At 46.0% G+C, this 12,235-nt stretch overlaps 1 protein-coding gene and 1 long non-coding RNA gene across 4 annotated transcripts in view; one reads left to right on the forward strand and one right to left on the reverse strand.

Annotated features, from left to right (window-relative positions):
• LOC138793927 (uncharacterized) overlaps positions 1–2,958 on the reverse strand; it is a 34,917-nt gene extending 31,959 nt beyond the window's left edge. The window contains exon 1 of the long non-coding RNA XR_011363371.1: positions 2,835–2,958. This is a non-coding gene — a long non-coding RNA (uncharacterized lncRNA). The remainder of the gene's footprint in view (positions 1–2,834) is intronic.
• Positions 2,959–3,331: 373 nt separating this feature from the next.
• FHL3 (four and a half LIM domains 3) overlaps positions 3,332–12,235 on the forward strand; it is a 35,494-nt gene continuing 26,590 nt past the window's right edge. Inside the window, exon 1 of one of the 3 annotated variants that reach the window (XM_069971696.1) lies at positions 3,332–3,438. Coding sequence is in view for 1 of the 3 variants with exons in the window: in XM_069971695.1 (XP_069827796.1) it covers positions 3,527–3,531 (5 nt within the window). In the remaining 2 variants the exon portion in view is untranslated. Of the gene's footprint in view, positions 3,439–3,507; positions 3,532–6,938; positions 6,962–12,235 lie in introns of those variants that run through there. The other 2 variants (XM_069971695.1, XM_069971694.1) reach the window with 2 other exon arrangements.

Genomic DNA, 12,235 nt, shown 5'->3' on the forward strand with positions numbered 1-12,235 from the left:
GAATGAACCTGCTGATAGTGCCCCTTTAAAGGAAATCGAGCACCATGCCCATATGGTCAGATCGGCCCACTTATTAAATGGTATGTGCCACTTATTAAAATCTGGATTCCTTTTCCCCAAGTTATTAGCAATATTGCTAATATGCTAATAAGCGTAGAGTGACATTAACAGAGGAGTCCGGCAAAAAATGTATTAAAGTATTGTATTGCCCCCCAAAAGTTATTCAAATCCCCAATATACACTTATGGGAAATGCTTATAAATTGCTTTTTTCCCTGCACTTACTACTGCATCAAGGCTTCACTTCCTGGATAACATGGTGATGTCACTTCCTGGATAACATGGTGATGTCACTTCCTGGATAACATGGTGATGTCACTTCCTGGATAACATGGTGATGTCACTTCCTGGATAACATGGTGATATCACTTCCTGGATAACATAGGGATGTCACTTCCTGGATAACATGGTGATGTCATTTCCTGGATAACATGGTGATGTCACTTCCTGGATAACATGGTGATGTCACTTCCTGGATAAACACGGTGATGTCACTTCCTGGATAACATGGTGATGTCATTTCCGGGATAACATGGTGATGTCACGACTCGACTCCCAGAGCTGTGCGGGCTGTGGCTGCTGGAAAGTATGATGGCAGGGGGATGCTCAGTGTCCCTCCAATGCCCTGTGTCCCTCAGTGTCCCCCTGCCATCATCCTCTCCAACAGCCACAGCCCGCACAGCTCTGGGAGTCAGGTCGTGACCTCACCATGCTATCCAGGAAGTGACATCACCATGCTATCCAGGAAGTGACATCACCATGTTATCCAGGAAGTGACATCACCATGTTATCCAGGAAGTGACATCACCATGTTATCCAGGAAGTGACATCACCATGTTATCCAGGAAGTGACATCATCATGTTATCCAGGAAGTGACATCACCATGTTATCCAGGAAGTGACATCGCCATGTTATCCAGGAAGTGACATCATCATGTTATCTAGGAAGTGAAGTCTTGATGCAGTAGTAAGTGCTGGGAAAAAAACACTTTATGACCATTTCCTGTAATAAGTGTATATTGGTAATTTGTATAACTTTTGGGGGGCAATACAATACTTTAGGAAAAATTTTGCCGGACTTCTCCTTTAATGATTTAGCCTCTTGAAGATTCATGAGATGCCATCGTAAGCTGGTGGGGAAAGGGATGCACTGGGGATACTGGGACTGCCTCCAGTGCACCACAGAAACTCACTGCAAGGCGATGTCGATCTACGCATACTAGAATCTTTATAGAGGCAAGATTAGTGATAAATTCACTTAAAAGACCAACTTTCAATTCTGCCCTGTCACACTTTATGCGATGCTTTAACTTATCCATGAGGTTTTTTTTTCTGTTTGTTTGTTTTTTTGACACATTGGGCGGAATTTATCAATGTGCAAAAATGAATCAATAGCAAAAGAATCCAGCTGACCAGCCGGATAAGCTGAGGCCTGGAACATGGGGAGTGCACCTAACAGTGCTGTAAACGTAGCTGTCCCGCTTTGCCGTAGCTGTCGGTACGCAGCTCTCTGATCTGGGAAATGGCCTCCAGGGAAGTTATTTACACACAGAGCACGGGCAGGTATGCAAAAATTTAAGACAAGTTGAGCAGGTTAAATGTTTCAAATTTTCCAATAAAAAAAAAAATCCTCACCTACCTCACTCTCCCAGGTCTCCCACTAAGACGTCATTTGTCCCCCATGGAGGCGATCACTGCTGCAGTCGGTGATTGATAACCCGGCCACCACTGCAGTCAGAAGAAGGAACACAGCGGGAGCCCAGGGGTACCAAGGTAGGTGAGTATGTGTTTTTTATACATCTATTCAGCTTGCCCCAGCAACATACATTTTTTTTATCTCTAGAAAACCCTCTAAAATCCCATACACATTGGCTGCCTAATATGTCCATGTTTTTAGGCTTCATCTGGTCTGTTTGAAATCACAACATGCAATTTTTTTATTAGAATCTGGTAAAATGAGGGACACAAGCTGAAAACCTGACAGAGCCCATTAAATCGCGGCAAGTGTACGGGGACCTTTACTGAAGGTGTATGACTACACTCATTGAGCTGTGTATATGGTTCATTAAAGGGGTACTCCACTCCAGACATAACTTTTGATATGTTGTTGTCCATGGTGAGACTAACAATTCCTTCCATACTTCTTATTATCTATTCAGTCTCCTTCCCCCAGTTCTCAGCTGCTGCTTTCTGCTGAAGACACAAAAATCTGTGTGTGAGCTTTTCTCTCCGTATCCCCCCCCCCTCCCCTCTGAAACATCTGATGTATACATGTCCCTGGTTGGCTGTATCTGCAACATTGTACCTACTTTGTAATGGCAGAATTAATTTCAGTGAGTCCATCAGCAACTTGACCTCAGAATAACCTGCCCAGCATTACAAAAACAAAAAAAGCTACAATGTTGCAGATACAGCCTGCCAGGGACTTGTTTACATCAGCCATCACAGAAGGGAAGGGAAGACAGAGGGAAAAACTCACATACAGATTTTTGTGTCTTCAGTAGAAAGCAGCAGCTGAAAACTGGGGGAAGGAGACTGAATAGATAATAATAAGTATGGAAGGAATTGTTAGTCTCACCATGGGCAGCAACATGTGAATAGTTATGTTTGAGTGGAATCCCCCTTTAAACTAGTGCCAGTCTGCTACATCAGCGCTAATATTGGGCGAGAGCTGCCTGCATGGCTTGTGTCTGAGCTGCTATTGTAAGCTGGTGTCAACCAACCACACATAAAACCTGGGCACAAGACTCCCACACAGGAGAAGCTGGTACCTACATGGGCTCCTGTGTGCCAGCCCGACCACACAGGGGGTATAGAAGCGTCAGCGGAATGGACGGCAGCAATGACAGCTGGATGGAGCGACATAAGGTGAGGCAGGTACCGGCGGAGTCCGTCAGCGCCCGCCCCGCCCCGCCCCGTCACTCCGCACACACTGGGGGGCGGGGAATATGCTAATGAGCCGTACCTCAGGCATGAGGCCAGTCCCGGCTCTTACACCGCACACACTGGGGGGCGGGGAATATGCTAATGAGCCGTACCTCAGGAATGAGGCCAGTCCCGGCTCTTACACCGCGCACACAGGGGGCGGGGCCTATGCTAATGAGCCGTACCTCAGGAATGAGGCCAGTCCCGGCTCTTACACCGCACACACAGGGGGCGGGGCCTATGCTAATGAGCCGTACCTCAGGCATGAGGCCAGTCCCGGCTCTTACACCGCACACACAGGGGGCGGGGTCTATGCTAATGAGCCGTACCTCAGGAATGAGGCCAGTCCCGGCTCTTAGTCATTTCCTCTGTGAGGAGCACCAGTCACACGCGCGGCTCCCGGAGCGGCTCATCCTCCTCACACTCCCGGCTGCTCCTGCTCTCCGGATCCCAGGTGAGTGCCGGTACCTGCCGGTGTCTATGCTGACAGCGTATGGAGCCGCTCATGCAGGACTTCTCCCCATTGTACAGCGCACAGACGGATGAGGTGTGTGGACTGGTCGGGACTGGGAGTCACTTATAGGGAGGAAGGGTCCTACACTGTATATGGCGACAACGTATACCGCAGCGCTGTACTGTACTAGTATAGACAGGGAACAGTGCTCACCCACCTGGGATGGAACATGTCACCCACAGTCCCCAGCACAGTCCGGCTGCCTCTATACAGGATAACCAGCACAGGTAGCAGAGCTGCGGCCGGGCTATCCTCACAGGTAGCAGAGCTGCGGCCGGGCTATCCTCACACGTAGCAGAGCTGCGGTCGGACTATCCATCCTCACAGGTAGCAGAGCTGCGGCCGGGCTATCCTCACAGGTAGCAGAGCTGCGGCCGGGCTATCCTCACAGGTAGCAGAGCTGCGGCCGGGCTATCCTCACAGGTAGCAGAACTGCGGCCGGGCTATCCTCACAGGTAGCAGAGCTGCGGCCGGGCTATCCTCACAGGTAGCAGAGCTGCGGCCGGGCTATCCTCACAGGTAGCAGAGCTGCGGCCGGGCTATCCTCACAGGTAGCAGAGCTGCGGCCGGGCTATCCTCACAGGTAGCAGAGCTGCGGCCGGGCTATCCTCACAGGTAGCAGAGCTGCGGCCGGGCTATCCTCACAGGTAGCAGAGCTGCGGCCGGGCTATCCTCACAGGTAGCAGAGCTGCGGCCGGGCTATCCTCACAGGTAGCAGAGCTGCGGCCGGGCTATCCTCACAGGTAGCAGAGCTGCGGCCGGGCTATCCTCACAGGTAGCAGAGCTGAACAGAGTAATGTCTTAATCCAAGAAATGATCTCCTATCAACAGAAAAGAGAGTAGGATCAGGGGGGATCTGCTCTGTGGGATCCCATTGATCACAACACAGGCGGTCACATGTCCTATGATTGAATGGAGAAGCAATTGTCTATGGGACCTGAGAAAAGCAGAACACAGATCCATAGAGGATGATGGTGCCGCTCCATCCACTGAGGGGACCCATAGAAGATGATGGTGCCGCTCCATCCACTGAGGGGTCCCGTAGAGGATGATGGGGCCGCTCCATCCACTGAGGGGTCCCGTAGAGGATGATGGGGCCGCTCCATCCACTGAGGGGACCCGTAGAAGATGATGGGGCCGCTCCATTCACTGAGGGGACCCGTAGAGGATGATGGTGCCGCTCCATCCACTGAGGGGACCCGTAGAGGATGATGGGGCCGCTCCATCCACTGAGGGGACCCGTAGAGGATGATGGGGCCGCTCCATCCACTGAGGGGACCCGTGGAGGATGATGGGGCCCTGTTTGTTTTTTGGTAACATGTACATTAAATGTACTGTCATACAGATCTATAGTCTACAAATCTTTTTGGACAGTGATGAAATGCAGCGCACAATAACGGCCGTCACTGTGGAGAAGAACGAGGAAGGGTGTAGATGTTGGCCCCGAGCCTCCTGGTTAAGCGATGATGCCGCAGTGTACCAGATGCCTGGGGGTTAGCTCTGAATACTGTTATACAGGTGGTCGGCCCACAGGGGGAGCTCTCCGCAGCTTCCTAATATAATGAGATCTACGTCCGCCCCGTGCGCTGCCAAGACGTTTGCTAATGTTTTATTTCTTTAGCTTCGCTGTAACTGCTGACGGGTACAAACAGATGACGGAGATACTTGTACAAAGTGATCATCGTAAGCGCGTAATAACCATCACCTCTATAATAGGTCTGCGCGCGTGCCGCTGCCTGGGATGTTAACAAGCATCTTTGTGTGTTATTAATTGCCAGCCTGCACCCTGCGCGGTACTGACGGCAATACCTCCGAAACAGCTGTCACATGGCTATTCTTTCCTTTTTGGAGAGCTTTTGGGCTTGGCATACGGTATATACCTAGTCGTTCTCTAAGACTCCTTGTTGGAGTGAAGCACTGACTTAAAGGGGTTGTTCACCCAGAAAGTTCCAGAGATTTGAAATTTACTTCTATTAAAAAATGTGTACTTATCAGCTGCTGTATGTCTATCTATCTATCTAAAAATTTTAATGATTTGAAAACTCATGGACAGGGTTGTCTTTAGTAGACAATATTTTTTTAAAGGAACACTCCTGGGAATACCTATACTAGCTATGCCTCGTGCACATATTAGAGGCTAAAGCTTAGAGATGAGCGAATCGTCCATCTAAACCAGATCAAACTCAGGCCCCCCAGCTACAATTCCCATCATGCCTGAACAGCTAAAGCTTTAGCTGTCCAGGCATGATGGGAATTGTAGTTTTGTAACAGCTGGGGGGGCCTGAGTTTGACACCCCTCATCTAAACTAAGCGAAGAGCTTCGTTTTATTGGCAAGTGACTTATCAGCCGTCTGCTTTCCAACTCTGTTTCGCTCCCTGGCACTCCACCCATGGAGGTGGGAAAAGCTCTGGGAATATTCTCACAGTTATATAGATTTTTAGTTTACTTGTATTTAAAAAATCTCCAGTGTTCCAGTACTTATCAGCCGCTGGATGTCCAGCGGGAAGTGGTGTTTTCTTTCCAGTGTGACACAATGCTCTCTGCTGCCACCTCTGACCATGTCAGGAACTGTCCAGAGCAGCAGCAAATCCCCATAGGAAACCTCATTCTACCATGCTGAATGTATGTTACCACAATTTTATATCTATATAATATACAGAATGTTATTCCTGTTGTTTCTAAACGTTAACTATACTGTTGGCACTAAAGTCAGTAAAGTCAGTGCTTATAGATTTTCTATAAGGGGCTTATAGATTTTTTTCTCTTTTGTAATTTGTTCTTAAAAAAACTAATAAAAAACATTGAACCAGAAAACCTCTGCTGCTCTGAACGGTTCCTGACATGGACAGAGGTGGCAGCAGAGAGCGCTGTGTCAGACTGGAAAGAATACACAACTTCCTGCAGGACATACAGCAGCTGATAAAATTCCAACTCTTCCAGTACTTAAAATAAGTAAATTAGAAATCTATAGAACTTTCTCACACTAGTTGATTTTCAATGAAAAATAAAAAAATTTAGCCGGATAAACCCTTTAAAACTAGACCATTCCTTAGGGCAGTGATTTTCAACAAGTGTGCCGCGACACATGGTTGGGTGTGCCGCGGGGAAAGTTCCCTAAACTATGGTGTCCCTGTGAAAACAATGGGGGAGAGAAACCTGGGGATGGGGGAGAAACAGGGGAGAGAGAAACATGGGGATGGAGGAGAGAAACAGCGGGGAGAAGCAGGGGGGAGAGAAACGTGGGGATGGGGGAGAGAAACAGCGGAGAGAAGCATGGGGGAGAGAAACGTGGGGATGGGGGAGAGAAACCTGGGGATGGGGGAGAAGCAGGGGGGAGAGAAGCACAGGAGAAAAGCATGGGGGGGAGAAGCACAGGAGAGAAGCAGGGGGGAGAAGTATGGTGGAGAGAAGCACAGGAGAGAAGCACAGGGGAGAAGAAAACAGGCCCAGGTTTCACACTGAGTGAGTATAAATACATTTAGAATCTATATTATTAACTATATGTATAATATGTACTGTTTTAGTGTCATTTTGTGCCATTTTGGTTGGTGGTGTGCCCCGGGATTTTTTAAGTATAAAAAGTGTGCCGCGGCTCAAAAAAGGTTAAAAATCACTGCTTTAGGGGATGTCTCCAACTATAGTATGTATATATCTATACATCTGGTCTTTTGTTTTTCATGATATGGGAAAGATAATAAGAAAGCCCGGAAGTGAATTATAGCTGACTAGAGGATTGTATGGAGGAAACCTCATGACATACGTTATTTGCATTGTCCCGTTTCCTTGTCAGTCAGGACTGGTGTTTTTGCAGTGATGTCCTGTGCTTTTCTCAGCAGTTCCAGACATGGTTTGTTTGAGTAGCTAGCCCACCCAGTGACATGTTACAGCAAGGTCAGCAGCACACCAGGCATGACCCCCATAGTGGAGACAACAGCCTCTCATTGTGGGAATGGCCGTTTTTGGACCTGCAGGACGTGTTCTTATAGTTTTGAAAGATTCCTATAAACAGAAGGTAAATGATAACCCATCCTAACAATTCTGGTCTGACCTTCAAGTTTGTATGTGGGTCGCTAAACTCTACCCTGATGGGAAATGGCAGGGGCCTCGTGCATGTCTGCAGACTGACTATACAATTTAAAGTGTCACTAATGTTTCATTATTTATTTATTTATTTTGCAGAAATCAATAGTACAGGTGATTTTAGGTAACTTTGTAATTAGGTTTATTCAAATATACCATTATCTGCATTCAAAAAGACTTTCCCCAGGACCCCCCCCCCCCCCTCCCCCTCTCCTCTCTCATTCACTGCTCATTATCAGGAAATCTCGACTCTTACATAATTCATGCCCTGTGTAACCTATGGAGAGGGGAGGGGGAGGAGGGAGATTAGTCGAGAGCAGAGAAGGATTACACAGAGGAAACTGTGTGAAAGCCGGTATTCAGAGGTCAGTGCTGACTTCACAGGAGAAAGCCCAGTGATGTAGCTGTAAATTAACTTTGTTGTCCTGTTTTGGTGCCTCATCTCCCTCCACCCCTCCCCTATCCATAGATAACAATGACGACAGGGGGGAAAGCTTCAAAACTGCTTTTTCATGATAAAAAGTAGAGATGAGCGAACCTGGAGCATGCTGGAGTCCATCCGAAACCCGAACTTTTGGCATTTGATTAGCGGTGGCTGCTGAAGTTGGATAAAGCCCTAAGGCTATATGGAAAACATGGATATAGTCATTGGCTGTATCCATGTTTTCCAGACAACCTTAGAGCTTTATCCAAGTTCAGCAGCCACCGCTAATCAAATACCTAACGTTCGGATTCTGATCGACTCGAACCCGAACCCGGTTCGCTCATCTCTAATAAAAATCCATTTTTCAGCTAATAAACCAAGTTACAAAGTTTCTTAAAATCGCCTGTACTGTTGATTTCTGCAAAAAAATGTACACCGGTACACTTTAAGTGAATGGGTACTTTAAAGCCATACGCAGGCAAAAAGCATTGTTTTTAAATCAACTGGTGTCAGTTATATAGAGTTGTAATTTACTTCTGTTTAAACATCTTAAGTCTTCCAGTTCTTATCAGCTGCTGTATGTCCTGAATATTCTTTCTAGTCTGACACCGTGCTCTCTGCTGCCACCTCTGTCCATGTTAGAAAATCTCTCCTGCTCTGGATAGTTCCTATGGGGATTTGCTACTGATCTGGACAGTTCCTGACATGGACAGAGGTGGCATCAGAGAGCACTGTGTCAGACTGTAGAGAATACACAACTTCCTTCAGGGCATACAGCAGCTGATAAGTACTGGAAGACTAGAGATTTTTAAATGGAAGCCAATTTCAAATCTGTAAAACTTTCTGACACTGGCTGATGTGACAAGTTCTTTTTTTTTTTTTGCTGGAGTTCCGCAGTTTATTCCAAAAGGAATGACCGCACAATGCAGACCTCAGAAAAAGCTCTAGAACTGAAAACTGGAGCTAGTCTAGAATATTATCAGTTTTTATAATGGTGCGTTTACACGAAGCGATAATTCGCCCAATCGATCGTTAAAACGATTTTGAAGCAACGATTTGGTTTTTATAACGATCAGCGTTTAGATGAATAAATCGTTAGAAAAATCGTTATTGCGATCGTTTTTAATGTCGCTTAAGCCCATCTCACACATAGGGTGAATCTTTGAAAGATTGTTTACACGAATGTCTCCCTGTAAGCAGTTTTCTAGCTGCCGGTTTCCCTTTTACACAGTAAGCGTATGACAGGAAGCCGCTCATGTGATGCGGCATATTCTACAGAGGTTTCTGGAGGATATCACCAAAGTGAAGCCCTGTTCTCATTCTGTGCGGACTATATTGCTCTGCTTTTATCGGTCTTTCACTCTGTATTCATCCTATCACATAGAAGATTGTCTAGTCGCCCTATAGTATTTTCCTTCTTATTATCTTAGGATATATATATGTATATACCAGGCAGGTTTACATTCAGTTATTGTAGATTTACCAACCACATCTGCTGGAAGTTTGTTCCAAGCATCTACTACTCTTTCAGTAAAGTACCATTGCACTATTACCAGTGCCCCTGTGCTCCATTTCTTTAGTACAGAGAACTTTTTTCTGTTCCCGACACGGACGTAGCGTGATACAGGACATGACCACGCACGATGCAGATTCCTTTGTATGTACGTCGGTGAACCCGTGTTGCAGTGAGTTGAGAAATTTTGTCACAGTCTCAAGAACTTAGTTTCCATCTGAAATGGTATAACTCACCGGACGACGGATCTGTCGGAGAGCTTGTACACATTCGGTGGTGTACTGTTACTTGTAGAGGATTAACCTGTCCTTGAGGAAAATAGTAACGTGCCGTCTGTTAGGTGACGTGAAGTGCGGGACTGCCATTGCCGTCAAGTAGCAGGATAATATTTGTTGCGGCAGCAGTCATCATGTGGCAGACGCTCCTTTTTAGTCTTAAGCGGACTTGTCAAACTGTTTGGGTTTGCCAAAGTTCACTGAACTCGAACGTTCTTAAAGGGGGTGTCCGACGCCAAAGCCAGGAATAGATTTGAAAAGAGGATAGATCCCAGTCCTTTCCTTTATGACCTGATCCCTGTTTATAGTCTGTTCCTGGTTTTGGCTTCAAAGATCTGTCAGATAAATCTCTCTGTGTAAACGCACCATAATGACGTCCAATTACAAAGCGATAATGCTCTTCATTTACTTTGTAATTGTATATTTTTTGTATCCGGATTACCCCAAAAGTAAGAAATGTAAAAAAGCAGATCTCTAAATTTTTACTTGTTCTTCCATTTCTTGTATCAGTAACGAGTGGTCTTCCTTTACAGACTACTCCTGCACACGCTGTAGATATCCTGTTGCCCGTCACTTTATACAATAGGTGACAAATGAGAAAGTGACACTGACTCTCTTAGTGATCTTGTCTGAATGACACATAAAAGCACCATTGAGAATGCCTGGAGGTTGTTTCATACCTGGGAGGCAAGGAGGGGATCAGCTCCTGCAGAGGGCCAGTCTACCATACGACTTCTCAGAAGTGACATGTACAGGGTCGTCTGACTACTATTGACTTATTGAGTATCTGGTGAATTGTAGTAATGTGTGACTAGACATGACTTTGTGTCCCTGAAACCAGACTCCTAAGGAAATGGGATATGACTTATATGCTTCGACTATATGTAAATATGTAGGACTGTAAATCTTCTTAGTGATCCTTGTATGTACTACTTCAGCTGCCCAATACTTTACGTTGTTAGACATGGAGCACTAAACCTACTGTTACATTTCTTTATCCAGACAAGGTTTCCTCTTACAGGTTTTACCATAAATTAGACATTTGGGAAGACCACCCCTGTAGAAGACCGCTTCTTACTGTCTTTTTGGGTCATTGTCTGAGCGTTCACTGTATGTTTAAAAAAAAAAAAACCCTACACCTAGTAATTCTTAGTAGCCTTCTTCCAAGAATAAAACGTCTCGGCAGTGACCACTCGCTCAACCAGCCACTGGCTGTGGCACTGTCCTGCTGTGGTCCGTAATTGGCTGAGCAGCTCTCACTGCAGAGACGTGTCCATCTTAAAGGGGTTATCCAGCGCTACAAAAACATGGCCACTTTCTTCCAGACACAGCCCCACTCTCGTCTTAAGCTTGGGCGGGGTTTTGCTGCTCAGTTCCATTGAAGTAAATGGAGCTTAATTGCAAACTGCATCTGAACTGGAGACAAGAGTCGTGTTGTCCCTGAAAGAAAGTGGCCATGTTTTTGTAGCACTGGATAACCCCTTTAAGTAGAAGTCCTGTTATCTGAGTATGTTGTGTTCTTTTACATCCCGTCAAGAGACTTTTACATAAGAGATATTTTACAGTCCACTTGAGTATTAACTAATGGTCTCTGAATTCACTCCAAGCCTCCATGTTTGTTTCCCCAGACAGCTGATTTGGCAGCGGGTGCTGTGGTCCCCTGCAGAGCCCTGTGCATGGTCTCCCAAACCAAGGACTATTTTTATGCACCGATGCCGCGGGGGGCACATTCCTCTGTCAGCTTCACAGCTACATTTTTCTTAATAGCAAAAATAACACATAACACGTCCTTCATCACGCCATGTTCCTGTATTATACAGTACATGGGACTATTTAGGTGCTATACATTACCCAATGCATAATCATTCCATCTGCAGAGAGTCCTTCTCCTGATAGGCCTGCTGGTTTGTTCCCAGTGTCCACAGCTTGTCGTCTAGATTACCGACCACCCTGTGGTCTGGCTGGTCTATATACTCAGCTATCATTTTAGATTTATAGAGATATAGTAAATATGTATGATGTATTGATGTATGCTATAGCTGTATATACACCAGCCAGACGACTGCTTTTAGAGCAGAGTTGAGATTGGTAACTCTGGGAAGGAAAGAGCGAGCATATCTTTTTTTTTTTTTTTTTTTTTTTTTTTTTTCTTTCAAATCAACTGGTTTCAGAAAGTTATGAAAACGTGTAATTTTACTTTTATTAAAAAAAAAAATGTCCAGTCTTCCAGTACTTATCAGCTGCTGTATGTCCTGCGGGAAGTGGAGTATTCTTTCCAGTCTGACACAGTGCTCTCTGCTGCCACCTCTGTCCATGTCAGGAACTGTCCAGAGCAGGAGAGGTTTTCTATGGGGATTTGTTCTACTGTGGACAATTCCTGACATGGACAGAGGTGTCCGAACTATGGGCAGCATGAAACACGGAAAGGCTCCCTCTGTGCAGTG

The sequence above is a fragment of the Dendropsophus ebraccatus genome, chromosome 5 (assembly GCF_027789765.1).
Source record: "Dendropsophus ebraccatus isolate aDenEbr1 chromosome 5, aDenEbr1.pat, whole genome shotgun sequence".
NCBI lineage: Eukaryota > Metazoa > Chordata > Amphibia > Anura > Hylidae > Dendropsophus > Dendropsophus ebraccatus.